Source organism: Macrotis lagotis, chromosome 6 (genome assembly GCF_037893015.1).
Source record: "Macrotis lagotis isolate mMagLag1 chromosome 6, bilby.v1.9.chrom.fasta, whole genome shotgun sequence".
NCBI classification, from domain to species: domain Eukaryota; kingdom Metazoa; phylum Chordata; class Mammalia; order Peramelemorphia; family Peramelidae; genus Macrotis; species Macrotis lagotis.
This window is the reverse complement of record NC_133663.1, coordinates 223,935,379-223,954,193: the sequence shown is the minus strand read 5'-3', so window position 1 is coordinate 223,954,193 and position 18,815 is coordinate 223,935,379. Positions and strand designations below refer to the sequence as shown.

The following is an 18,815-nucleotide window of genomic DNA, read 5'->3' as shown; positions in this document are numbered from 1 at the left end:
CTGAGAATTCTTGTACTGTAGAAATTGACACCCCTAAGCTACTTTGTTGACCTCTTTAGTGAGGATGGAACCACCATAAACTGAACAAATCCATCTATTTCCACTGAAGATTGTAAATAGATGATGCTCTGGGGCAGCTAGGTGGCTCAGTGGATAGAGTGCTAGGGCTGGAGTTCAGAAGACAATTATTAGCTGTGTGAACCTGGGCAAGTCACTTCTGTTTGCCTGTTTCCTCAACTGTAAAATGGTGATAAGAAGAGCACCTACCTCCCAGGGCTGTTCTGAAGGTCACATGAGATAATATTTATAAAGTGCATTGCTTGTAATGATGATGCTGATGATCTTTGTCCTTCATTCTCGAAGATCATGACATCAGAGAGGTGATGTCATGACAAACACCTGAATTAGATTTGAGTGAGGGGGTTGCTGTGTTGAGTCACCAACTCACTATCTCCTCCAGAGCCTTCTGGATCCAGTGGCCAGATAGGAATCAGCACTATAGGGGCGTCTAGGTGGTGCAGTGGATAGAGCACCAGCCCTGGAGTTAGGAGTACCTGAGTTCAAATCCAGCCTCAGACACTTAATAATTACCTAGCTGTGTGGCCTTGGGCAAGCCACTTAACCCCATTGCCTTGCAAAAACCTAAAAAAAAAAGGAATCAGCACTATTACAGATGGCCCTGAATGTGAGGCAGGCAGGGTTAAATGACTTGTGTAAGGTTACACAGCTGGTATCAAGTGTCTGAGTCAGAGGCATTATATAAATACTAGCTATTAAAAGTGAATATAGTGAATAGAGCATTGGGCATGTAGTCAGGAAGACATGAGTTCAAATTTGTTCTGAGATTCTTACCAGAAGTGTGACCCTGGACAAGTCACTTTAATTTGTTCATCTCAGTTTTCTCATCTGTAAAATGGAAAAAATAATAGTTATTATTATCAAATATAATTAATGTTAAGTGTTTAGCATAGTATATATAGCACATAAGTACTATATAAATGTTAGTTATATTATCATATTATATGATATATTTATTTTGTTATATTAATATAGTTTAGTATCATATATCACATCATATTATTATTATGGCAATTCTTGTTCAGAGGCAATCAAGACATCTGAAAGAATACTGATGCAGGGTGGCTGGAGGGAAGCAAGAATGGGGGAAAAATTGTAAAACTCAAAATAAATAAAATCTTTCTTTAAAAAAAAGAATACCGATGCACTACATCCTTTGGAAAATGCAGCTTCTTTCCCCATTAGGGGCTGACATGTTTTAAACATGAATATGATTCTAGATAAAAATTACAGACACTTTAAAAAAAAAGATCTGAACCTTTTTATCTCTCGATTTTACTAATGAAGTAGCTTTCTCTCTCACACATGTCTCCACCGCACCTCAATTTTAGCCATTTTTTCATCCTTCTTGGGGATAAGACCTATTTATCAAGTGCTCAGAAGAATATTTGAGATTCAAAGTGTAATCTTCCTGATGGTAGACTAACATTCTATCCACTTTGCCACATATAATAGCTAGCTTTAATATAATACCTACTATGTACAAGTTATATGATGAACTTTAGGGCAGTTAGGTGGCACAGGGGATAGGGTACTGCCCTTTTACTCAGGAGGATGAGAGTTTGAATCCAGCCTCAGACACTAGCTATATGACCTTGGCCAAGTCACTTAACCTTGATTGCCCCACATCCAGGGCTTTCTTCTATCTTCCTGATTCATATCTGGAAACTGGACCCAGATGGCTCTGGAGGACAACGTGAGACTAGTGACTTAACACAGCACCCCCCCACTCAAATCCAATTCAGGTGCTTATCATGGTCTACTTCAAGAATGAAGGACAAGCATCATCATTATCATGCACTTTATCCATATTGTCTCATTTAATTATCATAACAAGCCCAGGAATTAGGTGTTGTTATAATCTTACAGATAATAATTCTACAGATGAGGGATATTTTATTTCTCCAATCCTAGCACATTGTACCTGCTACATAATGGATGCTTTTAAAAAATGCTTGCTGATTGTTGAATGAATCATCTTATCATATTGAGAGGGATGAAATAATTCCTCATTTAATAATTTCATTGATGTTTCAAAAGATGGAGATGAGATTTTAAAAAAATACTCCAACTGAATTGTGCTGAAACAGTGAATTAGCAAAAGTGCCATGTTATCTCTTTGATTTCTTGATGTGGTATGGTTACTATGAATAGTTTATTTTTCAATAAAGAGGCCTCTGTAAAGAAGAACCTCTAAAGAAGCAACCTCTCTTGACTAATGAAACAGTCTTTTGGAACAATGCTCCTTGTTTCTTTTTTAGCCTTTTCTGGGGGCTGTCAGCAGGAATTATACATAAACATTGAAGAATTCATTACTTACCCTTCAATTAAACAAAAATTACATGGCTTTCTAAGGTAGGCAGGATTAATTGCAAATAATAATTATTATTGTGCTACCAGTGCACATTTAAGACCTAAAATCCTCTTAAACTCAGTGACAGCAGATTTAGGAGATGAGAAAAAGAACAGGTTGAATTTAGTGAAGACAAACTTAAGGATGGGGCATCAGGGAAAGAATACTGTAATGTTCTTCATCCTTCAGAGAAATGCAACTTTCCCCATGCAGGGCTGAGAAATCATCTTAAATGGGGGGGGGGAGAGGGCAAAGAGACACTTCTAGATAATCACAGTCACTTTTCCACAAAATAATTACAAAAACCAAAACCAAAATAAAAGACTAAAAGTTTAGTCATTTGGTAGTCTCAAAGTAAAAACCAGTCCAACTTAGATTAATTCTGCTATTTTAGCCTGACTAGAGAGAGTATGCACAGTCCCAGTTACTGACATTTGAAAGGCTTCACATTTTTACTTTTCTTGGAGTCTCATAATCTGATTCCAACATTTTCTAATTGTTCTATATCCAGTTTTTCTTTAGATTTCATCAGACTTTTGACAGGACTGAGGGAGAACATACCTCTGTCTTGATAACTGCCATGAATTCAAAAGCTTCACAAGTTTCTTTTTGGTAAAATGGAAAGTGCTGGATTTAGCTTTAATTTTAAATAGCTGAAAAGAAAATATTTTTCTCCTTCCTAAAAGCTGAGAAACTAGAATGGCAGGTTGGACTATATTTCAGTTTAACTAAGAACCTTTAGAAATTTTTTGCATGAGAGGATTACAGCATAGGCTGTCTCAATATAGGCTTAACAAATGTTTGGTTTGTTCACAATGAGATGCTTGTCTTTGTTTAATTCCTAGGAACAGATGATCTAATTTATAATGGTTGGAACACTGAGTGATGGTGCTTGAAAGAGAAGTCCTATATTGGCCTGAAAACTACTTGTATTATGTATTCTCAGTGAATAGAAAGGTACACTGAAAGAGGCAACAAGATATCAGAAAAATTGTGGCAGGCAACATGGTGATTTTAATCTTACAGAGGCCAGTCATGATTAGAAATATTATCATGTCCTGAATTTTATGTCCTTTTCTTGTAAAATTCAGATCTGTATTTACAGAAAGTAATACACCTGGTGCCAGAGTATGAAAGTTATATAGAAACAGATTTTAGTTTAATAAAAAAGAATTTCCTAAAAAGTTTTTCAAATACAGAATTGGATGCCTTGATATGTAGAGTTTTGTGTAGAATGTGTTGCATCATTACTTGTTGGACATGCCAGACAGAAGATTAATACTTTGGAAAGAGGATGAACTACTTTATTATTTTTCTTTTAGGTTTTTGCAAGGAAAATGGGGCTAAACGGCTTTGCCCAAGGCCACCCAGCTACGTAATTATTAAGTGTCTGAAGGCAGATTTGAACTCCTGACTCCTGGGCCAGTGCTCTATCCACTGCGCCACCTAGCCACCCCGAACTACTTTATTTTTAAAGCCACTTCTACCTCAGTGAATCAATATATTTGTGCCTTAATACTTCTATGTACTTGGGAAGAAATTATTAGGAAGAATTAACATTCAGTATATGATATGATTATATATGTATAAGTTATTAATATATTATTGTAGCTTGTAAAACGTATTTTCTTTTAAAGAGGACACTACAGTGATTGAACTTCATTTTATAATTATTATATCTTAAATACTTATTGTGGATCAGGTATTTCTCTTTGAAAAACTGAGAAATTATTGAGGCAGCTCCTCCCATACTTCTTCATGATGGAATACTATAACAAGTCTAATAGCACTTTGAGATAAATTTTACAAGAATTTTTATCTCTTTTGTGGATGAAGAAGCTAAGTCAGTCTCGAAGAGGCTAAACAAGCTTGGATATGAACCCAAGAAATTATAGGACTGTTAAAATATCTGTTTAAAAAACTCATGCTCAAAATTTCCCAATTTTAACAGTTAGCAATGAATATAATTTATTGGTTTATTTTGTGTGTATGTGTGTGTGTGTGTGTGTGTGAGAGAGAGAGATAATCTTGAAATATTTTTCTACTTTTCTAATTGGCAAGTAATATAGGTTCTTTTCCCTCATTATCTACTCTGAAAGGGTGAGCATTTCATCAATATCTTTGAAACATCTGTACATTATTAACTCTCTTGGCTGTAAAATCCAGTCTAAGGGAAAAATGCTTGAATAATGCAGTTTCTTACTTTTAGCATGATAGCAAATATGAGCCATCATGATATTCAACTACTCAGCAGTGTTCCAAAAATATGGAAACAGCCTAAATTCACCTTATGTTTGATTACAGGGTTAATACTGGCTGCTCTGAGAGAATTAACTTTTTTTTAAGCATTCAATTCACCAGGGAGAAACAGTGCAAAACAATGGTCAATGTGTATATTATTGTAGTTCTCTTTTGGCTCCCTCTAGCTTTTCTTAAACCCAAACGGGACTGCGCATTATTTGATTCTTATTCTGAGTCAATGACAGTAAACCAACAGCCACGAGACTTGAATTGGAGTGAGGTAAGAAAATCTATTTCTATTAATAAATCAAGTAGTAATATGTGTAGAATGTAAATCTGTAAATAAATGTATATCATTGATCCACTTTTAAATCTGTAAATAAATTTATATCATTGATTCACCTTTACTTGAGGAGCTAAATGTACCAAAAAAATAAACTTCAGGCTCATTTGTTAAACATTTTAATTTTCAAGTACTTAGAAATACTTTTTAGAAAGACAAAGTTGAAGTCATCTGGTATGATCCATATTCACTTTTGTGACATTCCTGTCTCCCTTTCCCTGCAATTCTAAACCTTTATATTTTGATTCCACTTTTTAGGCTGAACTTAGTGCCTAGCATTTGCAAGATATTGTACTAATGAGCTAAGATAGCCCAGCTATTGCTAGCAGGTTGGAAGTGACAGCTGTACCTGCAAGCACTTGTGTAATAACTTGAGCATTCATTCATACAAAAAACATGTTTAGAATCCTAAAGTACATTTGGAGTCATGTTCTTGTGAGTTTTTAGCCCTTGAATCAGTCAGGATAGGCATTAGATGATTTCCCAAAACTGGGCCAGAAAAATTTCCTTTTTATCATGTTTTTAAGGAGAGATTTTAATGTTGATCTTCCCTACAATGTCTACAATTGCCCCTTTTCCTTATCTATGCCCCTCCTTCTGCCCAGGTTATTAGGAAATGAACAGTACTCCCTGTTCTGAGGTAAGTTAGTCTCTGTTAAGGCCATTGCAGTAGTGATAAAAGTTAAATAAAGGATATTGGAAATAGATACTTTGATTTTTTTTTCAAAAAGTTCCTCTTATATATATTCTAGGCAGGCATTTGAGATGTGAAGATAATGGGTGGATGATGCTTTGGTCTTCTTTTTAGTCTCATTTAGACTTTATAGCTTCCTTCTCAATAGCCCTATAAGACAGATTATACAAGAATTATTATTTCTCTTTTGTAGATGATGAGTCTCAGAAAAGTTAAATGATTTGCTCTAAGGTCATACAACAAATAATCAGAGCTGAGACTTGATCCTTTTTATTCCAAGACTGCTATTTTTTTTTCACTTACTCTTCAGGAGAAGGCAGTGGTTCAGTTTAACTGAACACACATTTACTAAGTGACACAAGCACTTACCTGAAGTAGTAGAGAATCTAATGAGAGGAAACAAATATGTGTAACATAAGGTAGAATATTAGAAGAGATAAAGGAGAATCAGAAAAAAAGTCATAAGGGTATTTAATAAGGGAGAGACTAAGGAAAGGCTTTGTGGAGGAGGTGATACTTGTGCTGATTTAGAGGGAGGAGAGAAGTATTTTATCGGGTATAAATATAGGACATGTATATTCCAGGAACTGGACATAGCTTGCAGGCATTCATAGAGGTAGAACAGTGCAGAATGAAATCTAGGAAAAATTCAGTCCAGTTTAGTTGGAATGTAGAGTTTTCATAAAAGGGTACAGTAGGAAATAAAATGGAAACAATTAGATGGAAGGCAAATTGTGAAAACTTTAAATTCCAGGAAAAGGAATTTGAATTTTATTCTCTAGAAAATAAGAAATCACTAAAAGTAGGGGGTTTGCAGGCAATTAGGAACACACACAGAGTAAAGAATTCTAATGCAGCACTCTGCATTAGAAAAATATGTATGAAGGATTTATTGGAAGGATGTACTGTGCTAAATGCTTCACAAATTGATCTTCACAACAACCCCGAGAGGCAGATGCTATTATGAGTCTCATTTTACAGTAACCTGCCCAGGGTCACACAACTAGTAAGTTCCTGAGATCAGATTTGAATTCAGGTCTTCCTGACTCTCTATGACATCTAATTATTTCCTTTTGTAGAATGGTGAGAATGAATGGAGGCAGCCCTATTAGGATGTTCCTATAATACGAAGCACCAGAAATGGGAGTGCTAATATCTGTTGGTAATAGAGAGGTGTGGATAGATGAAAGAGATTGTAGAGATAAGAGCTGTCAGGATATGGTCTGATTATCCAAGATCTGACCTGAGTTTGGGAAGGCTTCAAATAAGAGCAGAATTATGAGACAGCTTTGTAACATCATGAGTGTTTATACTTTCTTATTCAAACTTCTCATTCTGGACATAATGTTTGCATTTGATCTTTGAATTTCTAATGATTGAAAACAATAGCTGCTTCTTGGAGGAAAAAATTTAGTCTCATGTGGTCACTGAAAATTATTACTTAAAATTTTTTTTCAGTACATTCATGTTCAATTTTATATACTTGAATCCATGACTTTGGGTAAAAAAACCCACCCAGTATTATAGGTTATTTATTAGTTTATTCTCTTTTTTTAAAAAATCCCTCATTTTGGGATTCAGGAAAACTGAAAACCAAAGAGGGGAAGAGCCTGTACCACTGTTTTGCAGTTAGTAATTGGTAGAGCCAGGATTCATAAATTAGTGAATTTTAGAGTTGGGAAGGTTCTCAGCACCCATTTACAACAGTAGATGCCCATGCATGAAAAAGAATCTCAGACTCCCATAGCATGCCTAACAAGTGGTCATCTACCCTTTGCTTATAGCTCTCCAATGAGAAGGAACTAATTACTTATTAAGTCATACCATTTCACTTTTGGATAACTCAGAAGATTTTTCTGATATCAAGCTCATTTTTACTCACTTTTGCCCAGTGTTGCTGTTTCTTCCCTATAGGGCTAAAAAGAACAAATTTCCTCCAAGTCATTTCTTTTTCAGGCTGAACTCCAGTTCTTCTACTAATTCTTGATTATGTGGCCATGGTCCTTAACCATTTAACTGCTTTCACTTAGATGTGCTCCAAGTTATCATTGTCCTTTATAAACTGATGTCTCCAACTAAGCAAGTGCATCACATGTTGTTTGATTAGGGCGGAGTATTTATCAGGTTATCTATCACCTGCTTATTATTAAAACCTAAGCCTTTACTAATGCTAATTTAGTTATTTTTTTTAATTTGCTAGGCAGTGGAGTTAAGTGACTTGCCCATGGCCACATAGCTAAGTAAATATTAAGTATCTGAGGTTAGATTTGAACTCAGATCCTCCTGACCAGTGCTCCATCCAATGCACCATCTAGCTACCCCTGCATTTAGTTTTGTGGTGATCTTATCACACTGTTTATTCACATGGCCTTGTAGTTTGCCAATACCTTCAGATCTTTGTCACTGTCTAACCATATCTCCCTCTTTTTTTTGGCCTATCAATGTTCATCACTATTAAATTTTATATTATTTTGATCAGGCTCACCATGCTCTATTTGGGTTCTGAATCCAAATCCAGTCTTAGCTATCCTATGTAGCTTTGTGTCATCTGTAGATTTGATGTTCTTGTTGACTTGTTTAAATCGTGTCCAACCTTCTCTGATCTCCTTTGGTCTTTTTTTGGCAAATATTGGTTTGCCATTTCTTTTTCCAGCTCATTTTATAGGGGAGAAAATAAGACAAACGGGGTGAAATGACTTTCCTAGAGTGGCACAACTAGTATTGCAAGAAGCCAGATTTGAACTGGCCTTCTATCCCTTGTGCCTCCTTTCTGCCCCTCTATGTGTGTATTTTTCCTCTTTATATACATTTTCAAAACAGCTCCTTGCCTCATAGTTTTCTGAAGCTGGATGTGCTCTTAGGTCCTTCTACTCTAGAGTTGGCACTTTATCTACTGTGCCACCTAGTTGCCTTGGTTAATTCAATAAATAGATCCTTCATGCAAGTTATTAATTTAAATGTTAAATGGCACGAGACCAAGCATAGCTACTAATGATTACTTTTTGAGACTGATCATCCAACTTTCAATTGCTACTATATTGTGTAATCTATATCTCTTTTTTTTCCTCAAAAGGCTGTGGTAGGTGGAGTGTGGGATTTAGTATCAGGAAGACCCGAATTTGAATATTGTCTTTGACATTTTGTAGTTGTGTGACCCAGGTTGTGTAACCTTTCTGTACTGCATTCAGTTTCTTCAACTTTGAAATAAAGGCAGTAAATACATTTCCCTTAAAAGATTGTTGTGAGGATCAAATGTGAAAATATTTGTAAATAAAAGGCTTTGCAAACCTTAAAATGTGATTGATACAAATGCTAGCTGTTATTGTCATTCCCAAGAATAACATAAAGTTATTTTCTAAAAAATCTATTTAAAATATCTGTAGTATTCCCTTCATATACAAGTTTAATAAATTGTCAAAAAGTGAAGCAAAGTTAGTTGTGCATGATTGATTCTTTTTCTTAAATATTTTTCTCTGATTACTTATTAAAATAATTTTGTACACTTGTTTTTTTTAAATTTTGATTTTCAAATTCTATTTCTTCCTTCCCTCCTCCCTTCCTGAGACAACAAGCAATCCAATATAAATTATACATGTATGATCACATAAAACATTTTCATTTCAGACATTCTGTACAGGAAGACTCTAATAGCAAAAAAGCAATAAAGAAGGAAAGAACAATAGTGTCATAATTAACTGGTTCTTACTGAAACCATGATGACTTGGTGATTCTTTTTCTAGATATTCATTATCTCTTTAATAATTCATTTTAGTCTTCAAAGTCAAGCTTACTGGTCTTTAGTTTGTAGACTTCACCAAATTTATTTCTTTTTGAAAATTAGAACATCACTTGCTCTTTTTCTATCTTGTGATACCGCTTTTAACTTGCATACCTTTAAGATATCATTGATGGTGGCTCAGCAATTCAGTCCATCAGATCTTTAAGTTCTTGAGGATTTAATTAATTTGGACTAGATGATTTGAATGACCAACTCCTTCTTAGTCATTTTTTAATATCTTCTGGGACAAAAAACCATTCTTGGCTGAGGGGAACAAGCAAAATCAGAATTGAGCAGCTCTGTCTTATTTTTTTGTAGGTTTATTCAAGGCTAATGGAGTTAAGTGGCTTGCCCAAGGCCACATGGCTAGGTAATTATTACCTGTCTGACACCAGATTTGAACCCAGGTACTCCTGACTCCAGGGCCGGTGCTTTATCCACTGCGCCACCTAGCTCCCCTTATGTTTTCTTTTAGTTTGTTTTTATTCCATATGACCTGAGCCTTGGTCCTATCCTTTTTTTGATTTTTCTATTTTGCCTTATATCACATAAAAAAATCTTTTTTTGCTGCATTTCACTATGTCATCCTAGATGTCACAAATTACTTTTAACCCTTTCTAAATCCTTAACAATCTTGGTTCATTCTTAGCTTTAGACTCTTAAAAAGTATTCAGTTCTTTTGTATTCTTCCTTTGTTACCTGCCTATACATTCGGTGTCTGAAATCTCTAGATCTTGGCACAATATCTATTACAGAAAAAGCACTCGAAAAAGTGCTTATTGTGTGAATATATATATATTTTTAAAAAAATCTAAGTTAATTAGTGAGTTTTCTTTGCCTCTTTAGAACTCCATTTTTTGATTGCGGTCCATCCCTTCCGGGCTGACTTCCCCTGAAGAATTTTCATCCATGGGATTCTATTTGTCCTTTCACTGAGTCTTTTGAAGTTTGTCCTCCTAAGATCTAAGAGACATAATGAACTGTGTCCAATTTTATTTTTATTCTTTATTACAAACCATAGTCAGTTTCCCACAGAGTTCTTACCATTTCTACTTGATTCCCATCTCCAATCTACTAGACTTTTTTGCCCATTGTACCCATCAAAGGAATTATGGTAAGAATGCTATCACATTATTTCTGATAGGCAGACCAGACAAATTACTAATATTCTAAGTCACTCACATCTAGGAAAAGTACAGAAGAGGTTCATGTTTGAGCAAAAGTTATTTGGCATGGGGGTGACTAGGTGGGGCAGTGGATAGAGCATCGACTCTGGAGTCAGGAGGACCTGAGTTCATATATGGCCTCAGACACTTAATAATTCCCTAGTTGTGTGGCCTTGGTTAAGCCACTTAACTCCATTGCCTTGCAAAAACCTAAAAAAAGTTATTCAGCAGATACCATATTACACTCTTGAATCAAATTCTATTTTTCATATAATCAGCTAATTGGCCTTTGCATGTTTAATGTAGAAAAAGTATATGGAATCCTTGATTTCAGATTTAGAAAGGGTTAAAAGTAATTTATGTCATCTAGATGGCATAGTGAGAAGAATACTGGAGTTGGAGCCAGGAAGGTCTAAGTTCACATTCCATCTCAGCCACTTAACTAACTGGACAAGCACATAACCAATCTCAGTTTTCTCATCTGTAAAATGGAAATAAAAACAGCACCTACATAGCAGAGCTGTTGTGAGAATCAAATAAGATAATTTATTTAAAGTTTTTTTTAAAGTTTTTTATTATAACATATTTTAAAGTTATTAGCTTAATTGGACATGACTTATTTTTCAATTTTAAATATTAATGTGCTTTTCAAATACCAATATCATAGTATTATTATTATTACTATTATTTTCAGATAGGGGAGCTAGGTGGCTCAATGGATAGACTGTCAAGCCTGGAATCAAAAAGATTCATCTTCCAGAATTCAAATCTGGTCTCAGACATTTAATAACTGTGTGACCCTGGGCCATATCACTTAGTCACAAGCCTTAGTTTTTCCATCTGTAAAATGAGCTGGAAAAGAAAATGAAAAACCATTTCAGCATCTTTGCTAAGAAAACTCCAAATGGGGTCCCAAAGAGTCAGAAATGACTAAAATGTATTTTCATTATTACCTATACAATATATATGTGAATGGATTTCATTTTTAAACGTTTTTATTTATCTTTGCTACTTTTTGTACACGCTAAAATGGTTCTTATTATAATATACTTAAATAATTCATGTACTTCCCTTCTCCAAGAAGACTTCCATTAAAGAGAAGCCTGATCTAACTGCTCCAACCCAGGATGTGAATATTGATGACAAACAAGGTATGAAAAAAGAAAGTTGTTTTCTATTAAGAACTTTTTACTTAATGTTTTCCTACTTGTCTCTGGGAATGACATGATTTTCAAGAATATATGGGTGGATCTATATGAATGGTGGCAGAGCCAGTTTTTCTGAAAAAAAAAATTCAGTGTTTAAAATTGGCATTGCAGAATGGCACCATGAGCAGAAACCCAGAAGTACGAATGGGAAGCTGCATGTGTGTATACACACACACACACACACACACACACACACACACACACACATATATATGTATGTAGAATTCTGGACCTTCAGTTAGGAAGATATGCATTCAAATCTGACCTCAGGCACTAAATGCGATCCTGGGCAAGTCATGTAACCTCTGTCTTCCTCAATTTTCTCATCTGTAAAATAGGAATGATTAGAACACCCACCTCCTAGGGCTGTTGTGAGGATCAAATGAGGTAATATTTATAAAGCACTTGGCATACTTTAAAATACTATATAAATGCTAACTATTATTATTGCTGTTGCTAGCATTTATAATAAATAATAGTATTAAATGATGATTGAATTGAATTATGAAAGGCTAATAACTGTTATCAGATCAGATCTGTTACCAGCTCCATCTGGAGAATAATATCTGATCATGTCAGTTAGAGAAATCACTGTCAAGCCAGGGAAACACAAGATTAACTGACATTCTACTTTGGTGCAGATGAACTCCAGAATATAGACTTTAAATAACATTCTCTCTGCAATTGAGGGAATTTTGTCTTTTTTATCATTTCTGTTCCTGGGTTTACCCTGTTACTGGATCTGTCCATCATATTCTTGACTGCTTTATTGATGTGGTATTTTAGTGTGAAGGCTCAATAAACAGATTGTGCAGGCAGGGAATTAGAGCTCTTAGTAGAGTTATAAAGCACCTGGGTAAATAAAAATGGTAAGCCATATTATGCATGCAATACAACTTCAAGATAAATAGGATTGGGAGTATTTAGGGTAGTGCTTGAAAAGAGTAAAATATATTGACCTGGGTTTATTGATAGAGGTTAGATAAGGATAGATAAAGTATTTATTAAATGTTGAGGATATAAATACAGACAAACAAGACATTCCCTATCCTCAAGGAACTTACATTCTAATGGCCAGAAGCACCACAAAAAGAAGTGCTGGAACCCTGTGTGTTGGGGGGAGTTGGAGAGGAGGAATGGTAAAGTACACTCAATACATTCTTAGGTAACCAACATTTTCTTCACTGTTCACACAGGGTTATTAATAAGTGGGAAGTCATAATTTGAGATCTATGAACTAGGTTTTAAATTGCATTTCAATATATAATCCTATGTATCTTATTTTATGCATTTAAAAACATCATTTTGAGAAGAGGTCCATAGGCTTCATCAGGCTGCAAGAGAGGTCCATGAAATAGACAAAAAAAAGGTGAACCAACCCCTGACATGTGACTCTCCAATCCTGCCTAGGGTCTTGCAGTTAAAACATCCTGAGCTTTTGGGTATCCTTGTCAACCCTTCTCCTGCAGGACTCAATCTAATAAATCCACAAATCTAGATTCAAAGACTTGATTGTTACTGAACAACCATGGAGATGATCAATCACTCAGATGGAGTTTAGGCTTTTAGGCATATCCAAAAATTTGGCAGGGCAGATACTATTTGATACCAGATTTTCCAACAGAAATTTGCTAGCAGTGTCAAAGGTTGACTACTAGTTATCTTATTCATTTTTTATTTAAAAAAACAAAACACTTTACAGGAAATTCTTATCAACTTCTGGCCACATAACATGGTAGGAGGCCTTATGCTCCCTCATGTCATCTACAGAGGACGTATTTGTTCAGCCGTGCTGGGGTTATTCTCTGTCTTAGGGGCAGCTAAGTGGTGCAGTGGCTAGAGCTCCACCCCTGGAGTCAGGAGGACCTGAGTTCAAATCCAACCTCAGACACTAACACAACAGACTTCACATCCAGGGTCATCTCCAAATGTCCCCATCCTTATCTGAACCCTGATAACTCTGAAGGAGAAAGTGAGGCTGGTGACTTAGCAAAGCCCCTCCCCCCAATCTAATTCATTTGCTTGTCATGGTATCACTTCCTTGTTGTTGCTGTCTTCTTTGAGAACAAAGGACAAACATCAACATCATCATTAACATCACCTTCCTGCTTAAACTAAAGGAATTAACCTGCTCAGATCTAATAATGGTCTGATGATAAATACCCATTGCTAAATATTGATATTATTCAGGTGGGATTCTACCCAGAAATCAGGACTTAACTTTCTGCCATGTAGGCTGGTTATAAAAGTTGTGGAAAAGGGCATACATCAAATCCAACAAATCATTTTTTTAAAATCACAATCCTTCTTGTTCTCAATCCATTAATTGAGTATAATGTATCTTTACAGAGCTAAAAATGCAGAGGGGGATAGAATTTTTGTTCTTCTGTAGGGATCATCATTGCATTTATATCCAAAAATCTTTTTATGATTTTTCAATTAGGAGAAAATATTTGCTACTTTTTTCCCCTAAGTTCTCCTCTTTGCATATAGAGGGTCAGAAATTCAGGGCCAATGAGTTGCTGGAAGAGAACAGTTTGAGGAATAGTTTGTCAGACTGAATGTGATAATTGTTCATGTATAGCTTAAATGAGTTTGTTTACCTTCTCAAGGAAGGTAGGGTTGGTGGGAGAAGGAAGGGAGAATTTGAAACGCAAAAGTAAAATAAATCCAACCAAATGTTAAAATTTGTTTTTTATGTAATTGTAGAAAAATAAGATATTATTATTTTAAAAAAGAGATTGAATGTGAGTCATAATATTTCACAATCTTTTCTCTTTGATTGTCGCAGGCAGAAAAAAGCTGCCATTGCCACTGTTGCTGCCCATCCCAGAGATTTCACAAAGAGCCTAATTGAAACATTAAGATATTTTTAGTATAGGATTTATTAACTTTCTTTGTGACATGGACCACTTTAGAAATATGGACCTCTGGACCTTTGATCTATGGAACTCTTTTCAGAGCTCATGTTTTTACAGGTATAAAATAAAATATATAGGATTACCAAGGAAACCAACTATATCAAAACATGGTTACCACACTGAACAAATTTCTGAGATTCCTTTAAATTCACATGTTATAAAGTAGAAAGTGTGTGAATCAGTGAATAATGCTGATTATTGAGTAAAATAACTGGAGATTAATTTGTTTTAATGTAACATGATCTAAAAACAAAAAAAATTACAGTGTTTTCTTTCCTTCTCACACCCTCCTACTTTTAAAATGTAGCTTTGAAAATAAGCTCTGTGGATGAAGCCATGGCAAAGGACTTGTCTGTCGACACAGGTAGGAGAAAGCCATTCTAACAAGTTTCTGATTATTGTAATTTTTTAATTGAACCATATCTAACATAAAGCAAACAAAATATTCTTAATTGTTCAGTAAAAAAATGGAGTAGATGGAAGATGGTTGTTGGTTTAGATTTGCTATAGAAGGGACCTAGACATTCACTTTTGCTCCTGTTATATAGAACATTTCTTTTTGAATCTTTTTGAAGAGGGGTGGCTAGGTGGTGTAGTGGATAAAGCACCAGTCTTGGAGTCAGGAGTACCTGGGTTCAAATCCGGTCTCAGACACTTAATAATTACCTAGCTGTGTGGCCTTGGGCAAGCCACTTAACCCCATTTGCCTTGCAAAAAAAAACAACTGAATCTTTTAGAAGGATATGTTTATGTTTTGACTCTTGATCCCACCTGCCTGTTCTGAGAGGGTAGAATAGTCTAATTATAACAAGTTCAGGTTGCATAAGGAGTGGATTGAAAATTTCAATTTAGAGTGACCTAACCACTGTGTGAGAGATTGAGATAACTTGGAGCAAGGGAAATTTTAGCAAGCCATTTTGCTTTTTTTTTTTAATATGGTATAAATAGATGATGATATTTTTGCTGAATGTCCATTGACAATATTTACCCTCAAATCCTTCCTTCCCAAATTTTTAAATATACTACATTACTTGGAGAGTAGGGTATGCATTCATTAAAGCTGACTCTGAGTAAAGTTATTGTATCAAGCTTAAAACTGAGTTGGCAATAAATTCTGGAAAAGGAATTTGTTGTTACTCTTGGAAGGTTTTTTGTCTGGGGAGTGATGGAGACCCATGCTTGGAACCATGTAGACTCGACTTCTGCTTGATTTAATTCTCAATAAGCCAGTATTGGCTTGTCCAGATCTATCTTGTCCAGATCTATCTTCTTTCTTTTTTATTTTAGTTCTGGCTTTAGCAATACATAGGAACAAGATGGTATTCTCATTTTCATTATCTTTAATCATGTGTGAAACTGTGGCATATATATCTGTTGGAAAAGGTAGATCAAGATCTCAGACTGATACATAGAGCAAATAAAGAAATTATTTTCCTTTGAAGCTTATAATTTGAACAATGACATTAAGAAATAAAAAATTGAGCCTATATTATCAATAAGAGTTTCTCCCAATTAAAGGGATCACCATTCCCATCTCTATCCTCTCATTTAATTATTTTAAATTAGACCATGGCAAGTTTTACCAGTTCATTCACAGTACTGAAAAATTTATATTGGCTTAGGTTAAATGTCTTAAATAGATTTCCTCCCCCCTCCTCGTCTTTGTTAAATTCACATTGTGCCATTATCAAAGACTATTTGATTTGAAGGATAATATGCTATCTTGTTATGGGATTAAGAAAATATCTCCTCCCACCATAATAGATAAGTCTTTTAATAATTTCCTGGCTTTGAGATTTTAGCATGCACAAGCAGCATATGTAGCCAGTTTTACATGGTATGTGAACTTTATGATCAAATTAATTTCAAAAATATCTTTCTCCATGGGTTTTGGTTGGGGAGTAGCATATTAGAGTAAGCATCAATCAAACCCAGTGACCAGAGGTAGTAGTATGACTTAGAGATAAAATTGTATTTGAATTTGTTTTCATCTTAATATGTACATATGTTTTATTTATAGACTTTTTGCTTGTGTTACTAATTTTTTTAATTAATTTTTTATTTTTTCTAATATTTTCTAAAATTTTTCTAATGTTTTTCTTTTATGCTACACACACACACACACACACACACTTTTGTGACCCTGGGAAAGTCTTTTTGATGTTTTAAAGCTGTAAGTTATAGAGAAGGCATTGACCTACATTAGTAAAGGGAATTTCCTTTTCTGGGAATTGTTCACTGTTTCTAAGATTTAAGTTGCTGATCATCAGTTCCAGTTTTTAAATTGATCAAGAAACCTAGAGAGGTCCCTAAATTGAATCTTTGTCCACCTGCAAAGTCTCTGAGTCTACAGTTTTTCAGGAAAGTATCCATAGCTCTATATAGAAAAATGATAATATTTTCCTTTTGCTATCCTGGTGTGTAGTTTGCTTTTGCTGGAACCCTAAAGATAGTGATAGCACCAGTCAGCTTTTCACCATTTCTAAGGCTACTTAGAACTTAAGGCATAATTTTTAATTCAAAAAGGAACTTTGAGAAATCCTTAAATCCACTTCCTTCCTCTTGCAAAATCTATGTGTCTATGGTATTTCAGCAACCCTTTGGCCAATGCAGCACTTTCCTCTCTTCCCACCCCCATCCCTTATAAATATTAAAAACTTTAGCATATCAATTAACTTCTATACCTTTGTCCAGATCCATAGCAGCACTCCCTGTAATCTGTGAATAGCAATCTACTTTGGAATTTTACTACTTCTGCATAAATAAATTGTATAATTCAACCATCTTGGTTCTAGAGGCTGTTATGGAAGTATAATAGGACAGTCCCATATAGTCACTGATTTAGAGTTGGAAGGGAAACAAGTCAGGTAAGACAACATTTATTAATCACCTACCATGTGTCAGACACTGTACTAAATATTTTACAAATTCTATCTTATTTGATCTTCATAATAACTCTGGGAGGTAGGTGCTATTATTATTATCATTTTATGGGTAAGGAAATTGAGCTAGACAGGTTTAAAGACTGTCTTAGGGTCAAATGGTTAGTAAACATTTGAAATCAAATTTGAACACAGATCTACCCAACTCCAGGACTACCACTCTATCCACTTGCTCTGTCCAGTGGCAGCCACCTGCTACTGAGTAATGGTCAAGTCCATGAATCAACAAATCATAGCCACAGGTCAAATTTGTCCCATCATCTGTTTTTGCAAGACTTGTAAGTGAAGGATAGCATTTACTCATGAGCTGTATATAAAAAAAGGATGACTGGACTGGATTTGATCCAAGATCTATAATTTACCAACCTCTGGTTTAAACTACCTTTATTTTATAAATGTAGGAACTGAGTTCCCAAAAAAGTGATTCACATAGTAATAAAGTCAGGATTTGAACCAACGTCTTCTGACTCAAGATTCAGAGTATTTAAACCAGGCTGCTTTAGCATTTCTCAACCTTTTTTTGTCTATAACTTGTTGGAATGTATCAAATATTTTTGATTTTTATTGTATATTTGAGAGGGTAGAGGGCAAAGAAATTATGAGGATGAATTAGCAGAGAAGTACTCATCTTTCTCCTTCCAAAGAAAGAATAATGTCTGATAATAATGTAACACCTCACTTATTCTGTGGCATTGTGGGTAATGAAGTGTTCTACCGAAAGTAATTTTGTGAATAATGGAAATTTACCGTTTTAAGCTTTATGCATTAAAACATTTCTATGGATATCTTTCTAAAATATATTATCTAATTAATTAGACTATGTTAAACATATAGTAATATTTAATTTTGCTTGATGACTCTTAGAACAACAGAATTTCAGAACTGGAAGGTCTCAAAGGACCTCAAAGAAGTTCAAAACTAGTGTAATCTATAGCTGAATAAGAGTCTCCTCTTACAAAAATCCTTCTTGTGGGATCTTACCATCTTTACTTAAGGATTTTCAGGATAAAAAACACATCTGCCCATTCACCCTGCTCATTCTAGTGCTGCTGTCATTGTTAGGAAGCTTCTTTTGACAGTGGGTCAAATAT

General features: G+C 34.9%; 1 protein-coding gene across 14 annotated transcripts in view; it reads left to right on the top strand.

The window, feature by feature from the left end:
* REPS2 (RALBP1 associated Eps domain containing 2) overlaps positions 1 to 18,815 on the top strand; it is a 260,871-nt gene that overhangs the window by 154,668 nt on the left and 87,388 nt on the right. For 7 of the 14 annotated variants that reach the window (XM_074192348.1, XM_074192349.1, XM_074192346.1 and 4 more), the window contains exons 9-11: positions 4,858 to 4,952; positions 11,735 to 11,804; positions 15,090 to 15,146. The exons of 2 other annotated variants lie outside the window; for them this stretch is intronic. In XM_074192348.1, the coding sequence (XP_074048449.1) occupies positions 4,858 to 4,952; positions 11,735 to 11,804; positions 15,090 to 15,146 (222 nt within the window). The remainder of the gene's footprint in view (positions 1 to 4,857; positions 4,953 to 11,734; positions 11,805 to 15,089; positions 15,147 to 18,815) is intronic. 5 more of the 14 variants (XM_074192352.1, XM_074192347.1, XM_074192354.1 and 2 more) reach the window with 3 other exon arrangements.